The following is a 19,783-nucleotide window of genomic DNA, read 5'->3' as shown; positions in this document are numbered from 1 at the left end:
AATGTATGTCATACTTAGTTATAGTACTTAGTTGTATAGCGTCTTATCCTAGCTCTCTTTGTTGTATACAGGGAATGGGTTAACCTAGCGATTGTTTGTGCTTGTCTTTTGGTTCTATGAACATCCTGACTGTACCGACAGAGATACAATGTTGTTTCAGCTTCTTCTGAAAAATGAGTAAGTCGCTTTGGATAAAAGCATCTGCTAAATGCCCTCAATGTAAATGAGCCAAACACCAGCCGCCCCGTGTGTTACATCAACCTCGACCGGCTCCACCTACTTTACGCCACAACCAGACCTCTCTGGGCCTTCCGCAAACTCCACCTGACTTGGGTCAGTCGGTGAACCTCGTCAGACCCGCAGACCAGTACCCCTGTGCGCGGTCAAGTCAGGTGGTAGATTCAGAGCCGACGACAGGGGGTTTAAAAGGAAGAGCATTTCCACCAGCTTTTCATCGTTATTCCCGGCCAGAGAAATTGCAAAAAAGTGAATAATCTTATAAAGACACGTTTTTCTGCTGCATGGCGCAAACGGTGTCAGGAAAAAATGGTCGTCAGGAAAAATCAAGTCCCAGCCTGCCACCGTAACTCGGCTTTTAGGTGACAAGCTAAATTCCATTAGAGCTTGGCTTTTGCCTTCCCTCTCCCTCGCTTTCAGGTTTGATTGCAGACGCCTGCGGGAAAGGCTTGTTCGATAGAAAAATGTAATTAATCTGACACATTGCAAATGAAAGAGGGGGGGGGGGGGGGGGGGGGAAATAAACAAACGCGTGTAGCCTTAGGAGTAAACGCACGGTGTGAGGGACCGGCGTGGTCGCCCCACGTATCTGGGATACGGCCAACTGGGAATTCCGAGTGTGGGCAAAAATGAGGGCAACGGACAGAGGACTAAGAAAAAAGTGAAGTTTTAATGTCTCCAAAACATTCACACAAAAATATAGCAACGTTCCAAACGAAAAGGAAATGACTGCATCGGTCAGCAAACAAAACTAAGATACATAACATAGGATATCATAACCTTTCGTACTGGCCTCACGTCAAGCCAGCACCACCTTCAGCCCCAAACACCAAATGAAAAGGCCCTTAAATAGGGAAATGGTAATTGGACCAATCACGGCCATATGGGCCAGACCATTAGCTGGGGGAACATTTACCTAAAGCTAACAATCCAACATAACTGAACAGAAAGTACATTGTGTGAATACTAAATAAACATGATACTAAACAAACAATCACCAAATACATATATACCCACACCCTGTGCAGAACCTAAAGATATTTACAAAACAGCTGTTTCTATCAACACCCCCCTGGGCTATTCCCTGATACTTTGATCCTAAGCTCCCTTAGCATACTGCCCCCTACCGGGACGGAAGACCAATTCTATACCAGCCCAATCTAATATATACACACAATATAATAATAATAATAATAATAATTCCTCTAATGCGGGACAGTGAGAAGGGGGAGGATTTCACCTTCTCACACACGGCTATAGCCTGTTTATCTACTAGTGTAACCCCCCCCCCCCCATCCCAACAACTTTCATAAATGCTATTTGAGGCCTCGTTGGAGAATTGCAGTGCCAGAAAGTCTTCCAGCGATTTGTTAAAAACAATTGCACATTATGAGCCACAGCCTGTATGGGTCTCATACTCCTAAGCGGTAATCACTTTAGCAATGCACACATTGTGACAGGGAAGTCTAATTTCTCCGGTGCCACAAATCCCTCCAAACGTAATAAACCACCAGCAGTTCTCCCTTCTTGGTAATGCCTTAGCGATCGTAGTTTGCTTTTTAAGCCTCTTACCCATCGTGGCCTTTAAGGTTGTTAACCTTTTGGGAGCTTAGGTAGCAACTTTGAAAACTGTTAAGGCGTAAGACAGAAATCAGTACCAACCCAACTACAGCTCCATTAATGTCCAAAAAGTCAAAGTCAAAGTCAGCTTTATTGACAATTACTTCACATGGACCAGACATACAGAGGAAACTAAAAGACGTTTCTCGCTGTCCCCCCCACGGTGAAAGAGATAAAGGGCACAGGCAAAACAGATTAAGACAAGACATTTCCTCACACTAAATTAAGCAATAAAGTGAACAGATAAAAAAAGATACAAATTAAGTGTGCCCTCCTAAACAGCATTTTTTTTATGTGTTGATCCTTCTTGGACAAATAATGATTGCAGGAAAGAAGAAGCAGAAGGAGTAGAACCAGCGTGTGAATAGCCTGATTCCTCACTGTGGTATGGACCGTGAGGCCATATCCACTACTCGCCCAAGCACCACCCAACTCAGGTAAAGGAAGGGTTCCCAGCCAGGGGATGAATGATTCAAAGCAAGGGGAGGAAGGCAAGCACAAAATAAACGCAAAATCCCAATGCTTATACCAATATTTCATGAGCACAAGTCGTCTGTAGAAATGAGTCAGTGTTAAGCCACTTATGCAAGGAGGAAAGGCTGGGAGACAGGAACGTTCCCCCTCAACCCAAGCCCGGCAGCTCGGAAGAGATTAATAAAATGTAGGAGGCCAGGGAAGAAAGTGGAAAACTTAGAGCGATGGGGAGGAGTGGAAATTCACCACATGCTGACATCGGCTGCAATTTTCTAAATTTCTGCCTTTATTTATCTCGCTCAAAGCAAGAATTTAACAAAGAGCGGCAAAGGGAGATTAGATAGGCGAGCTGCCCACTTTGTGTGTTCAAGCCCTGCTCCGGATGGGACCAGAAAGCAGGCAGTAGGATTTGAATAGTCATGGCAATTGGGGGAGCCATTCTGCACTGCAACAACGACAATAAAGCCGTACGGGGCGTCCAAATGGAGCTCAACCGTGCGCTTCAATCAAAAATGCCTTGGACTGGGTTCCTTTCCACCCACCCAACACACACTGGCGATTGTGCAGCTATAACTGGGGCAGTATCTATGAGGAACCACATGTATGGGCCGTGATGCAAATGTGCGGATCCATAGGGCTGACGGAGTGGGTTCAGATAGGCTCTGCAGCTGGTGTCACCCCGGACGCGCCCCACCACCGGCTCCTACAGCCAACAAAAGTAGGTGTGCGTGTCTGCTGGAGGGTCTGCTAACATGAATTCTATCTACATTTCACTTTCCTGAGGACACGGTGTTGTCTTGGAATTGTATGAAGGGGCGATTTCCTGGTGAACCAATTAAATGCAGCAACTACTGGAAGACTGACAGATATAGCGAAAGAAACATTGTGAACAGTGCGTGCTCAAGGTATCCAAGAAAGCAAAGACAATGCTGTCCTCTTTCATCCAACGAGAGAAAGCTGAAAACCTTCAAAAAGTATTTATTTCACTTAATAGTTATTTGCTACAGACTTGTTGCTAAAACTTTGGACTTGCATTTGATGTAATTTCGATTCTAATAGTACAACACTACTGTGTACAGACGGATTAATACACTAGAGTCAGAGCACTCTAAAACTCAAGTGCTCCTTCACAGTGCTTGGCCTCTCTGCTTAGCACCAGAACAAGGCGAAATCACTCTTCTGTAACTGCTTCAACACTTTGGGGCTCTTTCTATTAGCTTTGGCAGAGCAGGGAGATGGATGAATCAGCTAAGTAGGAGAGGGCCTAGAGTCTTGTTGCAGCTCAAAGAGCAGAGCCCTGTTGTTATCACCCGTCATTCAGCTAGTCTTGCCTAGAATTTATATCTTCAACAAATAAAACTAAATATGATTTAAAACACAAGCCTGCCTCTTTTATTTATTATTATTATTTTTCATATATGAATGTAAATATGCATATATTTTGAGCGTTCAAATATCTGTAGCCTACATGTGAAAAGCCGGTGGGGGAAAAAGTTGGTGCTGTGGACGTTGGTGAATGAGGGACAAAATTTGACTTCAGACACTACAAGATTAGAATATCAATATAGATTATCAAGATATCAGAATTATAAAAAGAAAGTTTTGAGTTTTCCCCTTGTACAGTACTTGGGCTGCGACTGATGCCTTCTCACAAGTACAAAAGAACAAAAACTACAAACAAGAACAATGATTGTGAAAGTAAATATCAGAATGGAGTTTGTCCCTTGGCCCGATTTACATTTCCTAAATTTGGTTCAAGCATATAATTTAACTTGCAAAAAACGAACCACCATGTGGAATTTGGTTTCAGATTTCTAAACAAATAACAAAATTCATTTATTTTTTTCATATTCAGATTTTGGATTCTCAGTTGAATATGGAAAGATTGAATTATGCACAGATTCTATTTACTTAACAGTGCCCTCTAAATTTAAATTCCTTTGATAGAGTGGGGAAAGTGTTATGATTCAGATTGGGCAGCAATCACTCTTGCCCTGGCCATGGGCCAAAACCTTGTTTCCAAGTAGCTTTTGAGAGGCTGAACCAAACAAAGACACAGAGGTAATGGCTTTGATACATGAGCTGATCTATATCTTAAAGTGCCCTGTTGAACGGTTTAGCACATTAAGACCTCTCTAGACGCTTTGAGATGGTAATCGTACTAAGATACATCTTTGCTATTTATCTAATCAAATGTGTGTTTGCCCTGTGTGCATTTCCACAGGGATTCAGTACTTTGATGCTAGTCATGATGTTTATGAATTGAGTGACCGCAAAGATGTACATATTGAATGAAATATCAAAAATCGTAATGCTAGCTGATCCTACCATGAAGAAAAATGACATGGCAACCCCCCCTTACACACAAAAAGGTTTGTGTTAACATCCATGACAAACGGTCAAACAACTTGCGTATTTTATCGTTATCGCCCTTCTGCATTACCCGAGAATTCGGTCCATGGAGAAAAAAGAAAGCTTATTTTGTGAATCACAGGTATGTTCAGGGACAGAACGGCGACTCTAACAACGGTAACCGTGGCCCAATAGAAACAAACAAACCATTGAAAGAAAGAGAATGTGAGCCCTATTATTTCGACCAGCGAGCGAGAGAAGCGCAGAGCAACCGTTAAATATTCACTGTGAATCCCCGAGTGGGGACAATGTTGTGGAAGCCTCACGGGATGTGTTCACTGCTAGGAAGAGGTGTGGGGGACCATCACGCCACTCTGTGTGATAGGATCGGATCCGTGTTGGCGGCGCTCCATCGCAGTTACCTCTCATTCTGGCTGCCTGGCTGAGACGATTTTCCAAGGGTGAACACTAGTTTGGGGGCTATTGGAAGGCAAGGGACTAGCAGGGGAAGTACAGCGAGGCCACTTCGCTCTTATTTAACAGTTAATTAAACCCTACCGGCCCAGTCGATACCAAGCCTGGCTGGAAACATCGGTCAAGAGCCCTGCATCCATAATTGTGCCGTGTTATGGATAATATTACAGCAACGCAAGATAGGAGATCAGGAGGAGGAAGCGAGGGGATTAACAATCATGCACTGCAGTCAAAACATAACGATGGGGAGAGGGAGAGAGACAGACCGACGGATTGTAGCAGCTAGAGCAGCATTCTATTAACCTCTTCATCACTGGGCATGTTTCTTCTGAATGAGTTTTATTCTGAAAACAACATTGCTAAAGTGAATGAAGTATACCTGCAAACTGCAAGGGTTATTAAATGCAATCTTGGGACCAAAATAAAAAGTACACCTGTGAGATTGTTGTGAAAGTAATGTATGCAATGTGGATACTACTTGGTTAGAGTGAATGAAGTTGGAAGACAGCATAAGTGGAAAATTTCATTTCCATCTGAAAATAAATGTCCTGTTTAAGATTGAATACCACCAGGTGCATTATCAGTTGGTAGCCTTATAGTACTTTAGGGCCATAGCAAAACATCTCAGGAGAACCTAGGTCGATATCTGATACCACTAGAGTTAAGTACAGCAAAGATAGAGAGGTTTTAGTAGATGAAAATCTCAAAATAAATCAAATGCAAACCAATGCCAAATTGAGAATATAAACCGGTAGATATCTTGAGACTCATTGTACAATTGTAAAACTTGACCACTCAATTGAAAGGTCAGGACAAGAGGATTGAATGACACCCAGCCAAAGAATCGCAAAAAGTCTGACCAAAGTAAAAATAAATTGGAAGGAATTATTTCTGCCTTGAGGTCTGCCTCTCATGACATTTCATTCTCATGACATTTGTAAACCTGGCAAAAATCAAAAGCGTATTCGAAGAAAATGGATACATACATTTTTGAGGTGTAGGGTGGTGTATAACAATTTACATCTTGTGTTTAGAAAAAATGTATATAATATTTTTTAGTTAATTACTTTAACCAGTTTTCCTTCCTTTGAAATCCTTTCCCATAAAAAATGTCCCTGCCACTTTTTCCTTAACGGATATTTTTCTTCTACCACACAACCAAGATATTTCTTTCGAGCATATATCTATTTTTCCAAATTTTTCAGGTTCAATGAATTTTGGTATCTAGCGAGTACATTATTTAAGGAAGGATTTATGCTTTCCCTCCTTCCATTATTTCCGGTCGTGTGACCTAAACATGGACAATTCAAAAACAATTGAGAGCAACTGCAATTTTTCGCTTTCAGTTGCTCTGGAAATCAATTTGCTGGAACACATGGCGAGTTAGCTGCGCTGGCTCGTTGTCAAGTGTTACCAAAGAGGACAGGAAATTGACGGTGGCAAATACAGACGATGGTAAGATGAATCTATGCACTGAAACGAAATAATTGCCGTTGTTAATTGCACAATAATGTGTAGTTTTATAGATTAAGCAGAGTGAAGGCAATCCTTTGATTCAAACAAGGCGATTGAGAACATGATGGATAGGTTGGCAACTCTGTATAATGCATTTCTGAAAATGAATACATAACTTGTCCGCCTGCTGTCCTAATCAGAGGTAGAATGAGCCTATTGTTCAAATGAGCGGAGATCATGGATTGTTGTCTCATGTGAAATGTGATGAGTCTAATTTAACTCCACATATTGTGATTGTAATATACTGCTACATAGTATTTTTTAAACCGACTCCTCCATGGAACTGGGCTTCCTTGGCCTCTCTCTGACTGAAGATCGAATCAGGTTCCCCCATTGGCTATTCACCGGGCACCTGGGCCGGTTGTTTTTCCCAGTGACGAGGTACACCCAAGTAATCAACTAGATTTAACACACCACCACTTTAGTCCATGTCTCGGATGTTCATTAGAACATGGATTAAAGACTAAAATTTGCAATCAGCACTGTAGCAACTTATAATTCCCTTTCAAGTGAGAAATTACTAAATACTTCAAGGCACAAGCTGTTGTATCAATGGTAAGTTGGCTGGTAACTGCATATAACAGAGCTGCAATCATCAAAACCGACAAGAATGAAAGATAAGACGGTCCATCTCTTTATGCTGTTAACCCGTAGGACGACTTACAGAAAAGGAAAGCGATGCATGAAAAATGACTTGACTTTTCTACATTACATAATCAAAACACCTCAACTAAATCGTCCCAGAACTACATGATCTATATGACCTGGAACTGCAAGCCCAGGGTGACAACAACAGAGTGTCAGAAGAGTCCTCTTGGGACAGGCTGCATCCTAGACATGTGAAAGCAGGGGAGGGGGTGGGTGCAGTAATGAGAGCGGCTGCAGAAAGGAGATTGTACTGTAAATGTCAAGAAGATAGTAAACCTTCTACGTGTTCCCGGGTTGACAACTGGAACACGTGTTTTGGTGACATTTAACAACTTCACACGACGGGAATAAGATCACGCGTCGACAGGGTGGGCGGTCGGAGGGTTTCTTAGCAACATGATTGCGGAAATCCACACGCAACTCAGATAATAGATCGGAGGATACTGATGATTAACCGGACGGTCGACGAAGGAGACGGAAATGTGCAGAACTTAATTTATGTTGCTGAAAGTGTCTTGGTGGTGACAACTTCTCTTCACGCCTGTTGGGGGAAGAGCAGCGTGAACGAACTCCAGTCATCTCGTCTAAGTAAGCACTGCACATGCAGTCACAAATGGGGACGCATGTCGTCGTGTGTACCGCTGTTACAGACACCAAGGTGGTTGAAGAGATCATTCTTCAACGATTGAAGAATAATTGGCCGATCCTGAATTAAATGCAGTGTCCGTTCTAAAAGAGACCAACGTTGGTCTTCATTCGTGTCCCTAATATAACTTCAAAACATGGGGACTCATTGATGTGGTTCCTACTACTGCATGCTCCCTCATACCCGTATCCTAGCTAAAGAGATCTATGTAACAGCTAGTGTCTGACGCAGGTCTCCTACACCAGGGTTATGTCCCCTTGCAGTGAACACGTGAACTGTGTTGTGAGTGTTACAATGAGCAAAGTTGAATATGAAATGTGCAACACACAGTGGCGGTGTACGGTGTGCGGGAAGCCTATAACACTCGTTGACGCATCAAAATCAATGGCTGTCCAGACAGAGCTCCAGACATTCACAGACACCTCGCCGCCGGTGTCCCTTCACCGTGACGTTGATGAGTATACCAATTAGGGATGGGCATAATTAATCGATGCTCGATAATTGATCGTTAAGAAATGCGTCGATCAATTTATATTGTTATCGATTAAAAGGACGTTGTGTTGCATACTGTGAGTCTTGAAGCATTTAATTGAATATAACCCTGCCGACTGGTGGAAAGTGAATGGAAGAAGGTTCCCCAGGCTGTCAAAGTTAGCGCGACAATACCTCTGCATCCCCGCAACTTCGGTCCCGTCAGAGCGGGTGTTTTCTGCTGCTGGACTGACAGTTACAAGGCTGCGTTCGCGTCTGACCCCCGAGCATGTTAACATGCTTATATTCCTAAACAAAAATATGTAGGCTGGAGTTACTGTATGCTATGGACGACAGTCACCACCGTATGTGAGTCGCTCTTTTCTTTCTTAATGTGTTGACTCTCGCTCCGCTTGGTGCCTCTTGGAGTCGTTACATTTTGCCAAAACTGTGATATTTTAGCAACAAGTCCAGCCTTATATATGTTCAATAAGGTATTGCTTTTAGATAGACTAGTTCATGCAATTGTTTGTAAATGGGTGGCTCATCTTTTTGTTGCGAGCCTTTTCCGCGCGCCGGCTGCAGGCATTATATGTCGGCCTTTCCCCCCCCTTTTTTTTTCATAACAGTTATACAGTTTAATGCCCACTGCCTTTGTTTGATTATTGTTGTCCGATAAGTTCGCTACTTATTGTAATTGGAATAGGCTACAGATTTAGTCTTGTTGAATCGTTTCCAAACCTTTAAGAGCGCCTGTAGGCGCATTGTTCGGACTTTACGAGCGCCGCATAGGCCTATAACCTATAATGCCTGTATTTATTATTTTAAAACTGTTAAACAGTTGTAGGTCTTCAAGTTAACTGTATTGTATTAATTTTGGCCCATACATTATTGTTGGAATAAAGATTTCATTGATAAAAACATTAGAAAAAAAACATAGAAAAAAGTTAATGATTAATCGATAATTGATCGATAACTCTAGCGATGCTCGATCAAGAAAATTTCTTCAAATGCCCATCCCTAATACCAATAGTCACATCTGCGACATGAAAGTCTGTTACCTGCCTTCCAAAAAGAAGTGCAGGTAACAGTTCCTGTAGTGTTTTGAGGAGACTGGCAAAAATATGATTCTACTCTGGTTTTCTCTTAATGGCAGACTTGTTGTAGTAACAGTGACAAATTGGCAAAGATGACCATGTTCACGATCATGTTAGACATTACCACGATTAAAACCAAAAAGTAAATACGGCTGGGGTTCTATTGAACATTGACATACAGCAAGATTAGTGGACGCACTAACAGGAGGGACGTGTTTTAATCCCCGTCCGTTTACTTCACCGCTTATTTTGTTTGCAAACAAGCTCCATTTACGAGAATGACTGGAAACAGTCCCGGTTCCGAAAAGGGGGGTCTGCTCTCTGTCCCCGCGGTTTATGCCAGCTGCCAGCCATAAGTGTTGCATTCCTGCCATCTGCTGGACTGTCCCTTGGCCCGTCTACTGCGGCATTGTTAAGCCATGGGTGGAAGGGCGTGTAAATCTTCCAGACTGTCTGCTTGTTTGAAAAGTAAACATCACTATCTGAAAGGTAATCCCAGTAATGTACCTGGAAATATGTGTGAAAGGGGCGTTGTATGAACCATCTACTCAACGAGGGTCAGACAGACTGCATCTTTTTTACCAATATTATACAACATTTTAATACAATAGTATGATGGAATTTGATTTGTGCATGGTCTTTGATGGGGTTCTAATGCAAGACAACTGCAAACCAATTGCTGATAAGGACTTAAACAATATACCTAATATATACATTTGTGTATCTAACCAATTTACCAAACGTTTAAATTCGACCTACGTTACTGGGATCAAATACTATCAGTATCTGAAAACCAGTGACTCTAAAAGAACACTGCTATATTTTATTATAACTATTTCACTTGACCTGGACAACCTGGACCTGGTGTTTAAGTTAAGGGGGATGTTAGGAACCCTTAATGAACTGTAAGACCAGCAGGATCAAAGAATTAACGACCAAATAGTAGAAATAGTTAGAAACTTTGGTTTCGATTTCTATGTTCAAATGCTCAAAAATGGACATGTGCTTTATAAGACCAATGAGAAAACTTTTCCCTATATTAATGTTCGATAGTTTATGAGAGGAAACATCCATAAATATATACACAATTCTGGGTACTTTGTAGAGTGTGCAGGGAACAGAGTAGCAGTGAAAGGAACATGTATCGACTGAATCTGTAACCAGACAGTCACACCAGTTCCGTATCTTAGCAACGGTTCCATGAGTACTCTTTCAAAAGAGGAAATGGTGCCAGAAACAATGGTGATAGAATGTCAACCATCATTACACACCTAAATGGGTCTGGTACCAGACTGGGGCGTTTGGGCCCAATGCTGAATGTCGCGATAGGGAAATTGCTGACAAATGATTCCCTCATTTAGAATAAGATGAACTCTGGCTGACTTTTATTGGGTGCATTTCACTGATGTTTTAAATACCAATTAACACGAAACGATGAAGCCAAAGTAACTGTCGCTTGCAGTCAAGAGTGTGTTGAAGGAAAATGTTGAATGGCCTTTATAAAAAGAAAAAGAAAGATTTAAGCATTCTAATTATTGAAACCATAACGTTTACTTTTAAAAGAAAAGGGATTTAAATAAGGACACAGAATACTTGTGGCGTCTTTTCTTTGCAATAATTGCTCCAGTAAGATGGAAGATCGTTTAACCCTTTCTTTTTTCTTCTAGTTAGGAAACAACTATATTTTATCCATAGAGGTATAAAAGATGAAAGACCGTACTGGTGGACTAAAGTACAGATTTATCTGGAACTCTCCCATCCATTCAACCACAAGGTGCACTGTAGTTGTGTTTATAAGCAGTTACATCTCCTGTAACTGGTCCAAACAGCATTGGTTTGATTGGATTGTGTCACTGGCAGGGGGTAGATCATCACTCTCTCCCAGTTAACTTCCTGCACTGTGTTAGAATCATAGCAATCAGCGAGACGGGACGTGCTTCTTTTAACAGACACTATTTCTGTTGTGTTTTGATGCGACGGCTCTGTTAAGTGCCACTAAAGAGTCGTCCTGATATATTGAGTGCACACCAGAGACGTGCGGTGAGGTCCGTGGCTAGTGAGGCACTGACTTAGTCCAGATATTTTCAAATGTTGAGAACAAAAGACAGGGAAAGCAGAAATGGCGATTTCTCGTAGCCCAGCCACACAGCCAGTCTTTTCGGCGGTACCACTCTGTTTGAAAAGACCGTTACTTTCTGTCCCGTTGTTTGAACGTTGTTCCATCATTTATTACCTATTTTTTTGATTGAAAGTCCAGTTTTGAGAAATTTCTGAGCTTGACTATTGAATCATTATCTTCCATGTTTGCAGTCAGAAATGTTTTGTTTAAATAAACAAACTGATGTAGTGCACTTGACTGCTTAGAAGAAGTTAACGGAAGCATCCTGTAAACACGGTGGGCTCACGCATACATTGGTGACAACGGTGAAAAAGCAAACTGGGTAGAGCGCATGCGCTCTACCCAGTTTGTGAGGGATTGTGCAATTCTCGGTGAGGCAGCACTGCTCGCTGCCTCAGCCGGCCTAAGCTCCTGTATTTCCCCTCAGGAAAAAGGCAAATTCAATGATTTTGATAATAAAAATGATTTAAATTATTGGAATCGTACATTAATTACATTTAGACCACAGATCAGTAGATAAATACCAATATATAATATTTTTTCAATATTATCATAATTCGTTTTTTCTTTTCATGATGACAGGCGAGGCTCTGCCTCACCTGAATCCCCTGACTGCACGTCACTAATGCACACCTAATCCGGCTTGGGAAAATGTTTGACGTGGTGGATTTAGTTTCATTTGCGGTGTAATGGCTACTTAACTAGGACAGCAATGGAGATACAGACTGCATTATTCACATCTGGCAGCTCAGACCAGCCGCTTGACCCCAGAAAGAGTCTCTCACGTGTTGTCGAGACCCCAGTCTGCATGCATTCAGCTTCCTCATTTCTCCATAGCAACCAGCTAGCCGCTCTTTTCTGTCATGTGAAGCATGCAAGCGTTTGTGAAAAGGTGTTTGGAACGGGAACACAAGACGAGAAATAGATGCCTAATTTCAGTTCTAGAGGCCACACCATGGGTTACAACATCCCTTTTAACTTCCTTTCACTTGATGCAGAGTCGAAATAAAAAATACAGATGAACGGCGCCCCTCTTTGGCATCCATAACTGGAGTTTGGGGTCTCACCTTTGTACACTACTCGTCAAACAGGCCTCCTTGCCTGGGGTCTGGAGTCCCGTGTGCTTGGCGACGGCCAGTGACGGAGCAGTGTGCTCTCCGCCCGTGCTCGCCCCCGCTCCTAGCTGCTGATGATGCTGCTGCTGATGCTGCTGCTGCTGATCCTCATCCTCTTCATCATCATCATCATTCTCCACCTCTTCCTCCCCTGGCCTCTCCTTGCCTTGCCCCTCACTCTCGTTGTCGCTCTCCTCCCCTAGGATGTCATCCACCTAAGTGAGAGAAGCCTTGGTTGAGTGACTGCGTTTGGGGGGGAGGGGTTTGTCATGATCAATGTTAACAAGGTCTCGCCGTCTACAGCGGCCTCCCATAGCACAAGCTGCCCTGTTTGACCAGAGCAGTGTGTGGACTACAGTACACACGCCTCGTCGGTTGCTACAGAATGCCTCCACAAGTTTCATTGGGATTGTGAAACAGGTGCGCAATGTAAACAGCAAACTAAGTTGAACGTGGACAGTGAAATGTGTGACAGGGTCACAGCTTCTCCAAGCCGGCATATATATGTATATGTGTATATTTTTATATTATACAAGGTTTTGATTATACAGTGAGTTGTACTTTAGAGTAACTAAACATGATTTTCAACATAAAAATGGCAAATGATCCACGAGTCTCGGCGTAAAAGTTATTTGAATGAAATAAATGCACCAGCGTCAATAGAGTCGATGACAATATTTTCTTTTATTAATTTTCCATTAAAACACATTGAGTGCACCTAATATATCAAAACAATATGTTGTACAATGAGGAAAAGCTAAACTAATCTACTACAATACTCTCAATTAAAGTTAATGTTAGTTACCCAATTACACATTCCTGTAATCACAATTGGCAATCAGTTATAACACCTACTGATTCACTGTGATCCAAGCATGGGTCTGCTTGAGAATCCCACTACAGTTAGTTTGAATACGAGAGCACCTCCAACATAAAAGGGCCTGCCGTATGAATTGATCGTCATAAGTAAAATGGTAATGCGATCTCCAATATACCAAGGCAACAGCTGGGTTATAACTTGGATAAGCAGCAGTTCTTCTCGTGGCATGCATTACCACGCAAACGTATGAATGCTTGCATTAACCCCTCTAAGTGACTAGGGAGCGTTAAACATCAAACTTGTCCATGCATTGTTTGACATTTACATGCAAATGATTTACAGTGTAGAGGTATGTCTGATGTTATCCTGTGTCAACTCATTATTTGTCAAGTCTGTGATATTTTCAGCCATGCCAGTATTATTTACACCATAAAAACAAGTTCACCACGCTCTAAAATGAAAAAGTAATAAGCTTGCCATTTTGATGGCAAAGAAGCAGAGATCCACTGTTCATTTTAAACCACATAGTCTGGGTTGATCGGTCAGTGCCTTGACAGTAATATGTGTAAACAGAGCAAACGTCAGGGAAGCAATAAGGAATGATTCCCAACAGAGCAAACAAGAGCGGCCTGCCATTCGTCATGCCATTGAGCAACTCACACCACTTAACCCAGTGGCCAAGAGAAACCGATGATAAATGCAGATAGACAATTATTCCCTTGAGCAATGAGGCTCATTATTGGCGTTGACCCAGGCTCATTAAAAGGCAAGTTGTTAGCGAGATCCAGACAGAATACATAGCAACAAGACCTTAGGATGGATGACTCGGAATCTGAAAAATTACTATTTTGCCATCATTTTATTTAGAAACTATTGTAGCTCCCACAGAACAACTATAGGAAAGTGAATTGAACCAATTTTGGATTGCAATGTACAGACATCAGAGTCAACACTGGTACGTCTTCTCACACATGCCATAAAAGGAATGATCCATCTCTTATCACCAGTGCTGGGGCACTGTGGCAGCTGCAGCGTATCCTAAATGCCAAGCACGGAAGGATTTCTGTCTCAGTATGGATATTTAACGTGTGGACATAACCCACTTGGGTTCAAACATGCTCTTATTTAAATCCTACCAAGGTTGCCGAAAGTGAAAATAAATGGGGCTACGCCTAGAGAATCACCAGGTACAAAGGAGCATATACAACATATAACACTGTATTTATTTATATGCCTGAAGCCTTTAGGCTCGAATCGATTGGGGCTTTTGGAGAACTAATCTGTCTTTGCAATGTTGTTGTTGAATCACATGCAAAACATGTTGAGGTGCAGGACAGGAAAAGGCATAGGACGTAAGGACGTTGTAAGAATGACCATAGTATTGATGACGGCAGGCCACAAAAATGTTATGCTTTACACTTTATATTCAAAAGAGGTGTTAGAAGCTAAAAAAAAGAGCCGGTCAATGCTGGCTGTGTGCCACGTGAGCAGTGACAGCTTGGTGATGGCATCAGTTACACTTTTGATCCAAAGATCAAAGCCCATATGCTGTCCAGCGATTGCAGGAGAAAGGCTCATCTGGTTTCCATGTAAGGTAGGTGTGTGTGTGTGTGTCTAGAGGTGTGTGTGTGTGTGTGTGTGTCTAGAGGTGTGTGTGCGTGCGTGCGTGCGTGCGTGCGTGCGTGCGTGCGTGCGTGTGTGTGTGTGTGTAGGGGTTTGTGTGTGTGCACGCGCGTAGGGTGTGTGCGTAGGGGGGGGGTGTGCGTGAGAATTATCATGGCTTCAAATTCACAGTTGCCATTCACCCAATCGCTTCAGGAATAGTTGATTGTAAATATATTCGAGAGAGATGTGATCTAAATGTCAATGGACATGCAACGCAGTTTACCATTTGAAATAATATTCTTAAGTGCCAAGCCAACCGGGGTAAACGGGCAGCTTTTCTTAAGTCAGGTAAGAAATGGACAGGTTATGTAACATTTAAGTGAAAGCACTTAAAACAAAGAACATTTGCGGTTCAGAGACAGGGCAATATGATGAACACTCATAACTTTCCAAATGAAGGGCAATGACTTATTTCCAAACTGACTAAATACCTCAAACGCAAGGATGGGGGAGACGCAGATACAGAGCCCCAGACAGCACTCGCTGTGCTGCCAAGCAACCCATTAAGTTAACGTTCATGTTATCTTCTGTCAAGCTCAGATAGGATATGTGCAAATGGCTCATCAGGGAAAACTGAGTGCCAGGTCTGGGGATAGACAATACGGTTTGTAAGGGAAAGGTGGGGCCAGACAGGGGTGTTTTGTGTATCAAGAGAATCAGGCATAATCACTAAATGCTGCCTCTTTCCAGCATATAATCTGAGCCCTGCTTGAGGAAAGATGCACATAATAATAAACCATGTTCAACAACTTAACTGTTCTCAATAACAGGCAGATGGCATGACTGGACTTCTTGACAGTTAATGCAGGACATGTTAACCACGAATATGCAGAAAAGAACAGAAAAAAAAAATAGTATTCAATGTAGGGATGGGCAACGATCGTCGAATAGTCTAATAGTCGGAGTCACGTAGAATATCGAATAATGAATGTGATTATCGTTATTTATTACACGGCTCATCTCAATGCGGTTGTACGCTCCGTTCACTTGCATGGGCCTTCACAACTTCCGGTGGTGAATATTTTTTTGATGATTCACCTTTGCTAAGCATATAATGACCGCTGGGGTTGAAGTCCGGTAGCTTCAACCCCAGCATCCTCGGTTGCTAACCGACGTCAACGTCTTTGGCAGACTATTTCTCTGCCGATCAACACTACGAATGCAGGTAACAAATACATTGTAGAAAGACACACCGTGTGAAGTTATTTTTTTGGCCACAGTTTCCATACGCTAAAGACGTGTCTAGTTCACCGTCATGCAGGCTGATTTCAGTAAAATAATTAGCGATCTGTTTGACGCATGTAGGCCTATCTGCCTAAGCCCACGTTGAAATAATTTTGATGTTGAATGTTGATGGCGCAGTTGTTGAAGTAAACAGATTGATTTCATACAAATCATAAAAGCCTCTCCCTGTGTCGTTGTATGTGCGTGTATACGAGGTGCGCGTGTGCGTGCGTGCGTGGAGGGTTCTTGATTGACCGATTTTCGAATATTATTCGAATACTTCTCAGCGAATATTGAATAGTATTTTTGCCAGAAATGCACATCCCTAATTCAAGGTCAAACAGATCAGTTATCACCATCAGTGTTCAGGAGAGATCTGAAGTCCATCGTAGAAGAATTAAAGATAACTACATTGTATAAAAAGGGGAAGTCTCTGGATGCTTAGTACAATGTAAAATAAGGGTTTGAATTGAGAAGTCCAAGTTTATGATTACTACAAGCCAAGACAGACAAGCCATGTCAGACATGTCAACTCAAATGAGCAATCAAAGCAGGACAGCTGGGTCCCCATTATGGTAGCAAGCTTTGAAAGTACAGGAAACATTATGTTGTTTATAAGAATACAAGCGGCATTCCGCTCCTAATTTAACAATAACAACAAATGAAAGAGCCATGGCCGATACCCTCGGCCATCTGTCATTCTGGAATATCTATATGGGGACCCTCCCACGATTCTTCATGCTCAAGCTGGCTAGTGGAGACTATGCCTGCTGTCTCTGGGAAACACAGAGTGAGCAGCATTCCCACTATAGCAACTTGTATACTCATCTCGCAAGCCATGGCAGGCCTGTAATTATTTTTGACGGTGGTAGGCCAGGGCTAGACTTTTGTCTTGGGACCAGATTCAAGGTAGAAAGCTGCTCGTCATTATGTCTAGGCTTGTAATGGGTTTGAGATGTGATCCAATTTCTGTCCTCTCTACTCTGCCAGCTCGAATTTGCGAGACGGTAAATTGATGTTCTCCCATACCCTCTGATGGAAGGATGCCAGGAGAAGAAGAAATAATTTTACCAATGGGAACGCCAACTTTGCTTTCGTTTCAACCATAAGTAAACTGAACTTGGCCAGGTTGAAACTCCTCCTCCTCCAGAGTACTGGAGTATCAAGGCATGGTGAAGAATGAAATTGGCACATGTGCGGACCAAAGATAATGAGGTTTGTGACCAAATTTGTCCGTTCCATTTCCCAGAATGAACAGGCCGGCTGTTTCAATTCACCAAAAATGCTAACATTGGTTATAATTGTTGTCGCCACTATTGGCTGGTAGCTTCTGGCTTCTTCCAACTGAACATCCCACTTTGTTTGTTTTTTAGGTAAATTAGGTATGGGACAGATGTCCCTACCGAGCATCAGCGTCCCTTAACCACAAAATGTTGTGCAGGATCATTTATGGAGGGTGAAATTTTAATTGTAATTGTAAATACAGGATCTGCAAATTTTAAGATGGTTGCTGTTGGGCCTTGACAGAGACCGCAATGACCGCTAGCCTCAGTCAATGGGATCATTTGGAACTCTGAAAACTGAGCAACAATTCAATAAGTCTCACGGGTAAGACTTGGAGTGTACTTTTCTTTTACTGATTTGAACGCTAGATAAGCATTCACCTCTGAATCAGAATTAAGTGCTAGATTCCTGGGTGTAAGAATGAACCTTGAACTAAACTGTCAACTGAACACAAATGTCACTTCTTCCCCATTGGATATTTCCCCATCATGGCAATAAAAAAAATCCAGTTGGATCCAAATGACCCACTGTGCACTGTGACATTAAACATTCAACAGTTCTAACTGCTTGCCTCTCAGTCTACGTCACAGAGTCTGTGAGCATGAGAAGTGGTGTTTGAACACAGAATGCAAATGCTGTGTTCAAATCCGTAAAGAAAAGACTCACTCTCGTACCATTACACTTGCGACTCATTGACAATATCTTTGCACATAATTCTAACTGATTGCCGTAAAATCTAAGTGTTTCATAAACAATCATTAGACTTTGTAACAAAGCCACTTACTTTACATACCTGCTCACCTTAGACGTTTCATTGATTTGTGGAACCAATAAATGGTGCTTTGCGAACTAACCCTTAGCACAGCGATGGTGCACCCATGCAGGGAAACATGTCCACCAGGGAGAAGGACTGGGGAGTTGTAGGCTGTCCAGGGGGAACAATAGCTCAGTGAAAAGGGTTACCTCTGAAGGCGTAACCCACCAAACAGGCTGCGGTTATAATCCATTGGGGCAGTGGTGCCCCGTCATTGTACGTCCTCTAAAAATGCTTGTTTTCGGCTCCTTTATACATACTAACATTATGGATATGATCCCTACAGAAAAGTTCAACTTGTTGCGTTACCTTTCGCTTGAACAGTCTGTTTTTTATAATGTCCAACCAACGGGACGACAGTAGCACAGGAGGTAGAGCGGGTTGACCGGTAACCGGAAGGTTGCTAGTTCGATCCCCGGTTCCGACTGTCGAGGTGTCCCTGAGAAAAACAGCTCACCTTGACTAACAAGCTGTTGCCTTGCGTGGTTGACTCCGCCGTTGGTGTGTGAATGTGTGCATGAATGGTTGTAAATGACTTTGGATGAAAGCAACAGCTTTTATATTGTAGCTTTTACATTGACACAGCGTCAATGTCAATGTAAATGTAAATGTCCAACCAAGTCTCTCTCAAGGTCAAGTCTATCAAGAGTTGAGTTGTTGCAGGAATACAACAGTGTAAACGATAGTGAGAGCTGGAGCGAGCCGTTTGCCGTGTTGGGCTACAGAAAGTGTGGGTTGGTATCATCTAAAAAGTTTGGGTTAAGAGAGCTGAGATAATAATGACAAGAGGGAAATATCCTGCAACGAGATTTCAGAGCAAGACATGTCCTTGATGGTAACTTGGTTGGGCACATAGCAAACTGAGATCACGCGAAGGTTAAAGAAAGCCGTTTTATTTCTCTGTAGGGATCTTTGACATAATAATAGAATATAATCTGAGCCCGTCAAAAACAAGCATTTTAAGAGGACGTACATAACTTGGATTACACCACGGGCCGTTTTCACGCATTATGGCTGTGGCGTTCTCACCCAATACTGTTCAAAGTTCAAATAAGTGTCGTCAACACTAGACCCCTTTAACAGAAATGATCAGAAGATAAGGTCCAGGTTGAAATTCTTGAAGTTCTCTTTCAAATAAGTAACAAGCACCAGGAAATAAAGGTTATTCGCTACACTTTGGCTGGGTCTGGGATGCTTAAAAAAATCCA

General features: G+C 42.3%; 1 protein-coding gene across 2 annotated transcripts in view; it reads right to left on the bottom strand.

Moving 5' to 3' along the window:
• Window positions 1-19,783, bottom strand: part of ctdp1 (CTD (carboxy-terminal domain, RNA polymerase II, polypeptide A) phosphatase, subunit 1) — a 59,101-nt gene that overhangs the window by 9,713 nt on the left and 29,605 nt on the right. Inside the window, exon 12 of one of the 2 annotated variants that reach the window (XM_060044365.1) lies at window positions 12,721-12,983. The exons of the other annotated variant lie outside the window; for it this stretch is intronic. Coding sequence (XP_059900348.1) covers window positions 12,721-12,983 — 263 coding nt within the window. The remainder of the gene's footprint in view (window positions 1-12,720; window positions 12,984-19,783) is intronic. 2 annotated transcript variants of the gene reach the window in all.

The sequence above is a fragment of the Gadus macrocephalus genome, chromosome 22 (genome assembly GCF_031168955.1).
Source record: "Gadus macrocephalus chromosome 22, ASM3116895v1".
Classification (NCBI taxonomy): Eukaryota; Metazoa; Chordata; class Actinopteri; order Gadiformes; family Gadidae; genus Gadus; species Gadus macrocephalus.
The sequence above is the reverse complement of the archived record's forward strand: the minus strand, read 5'-3'. Positions and strand labels throughout refer to the sequence as shown.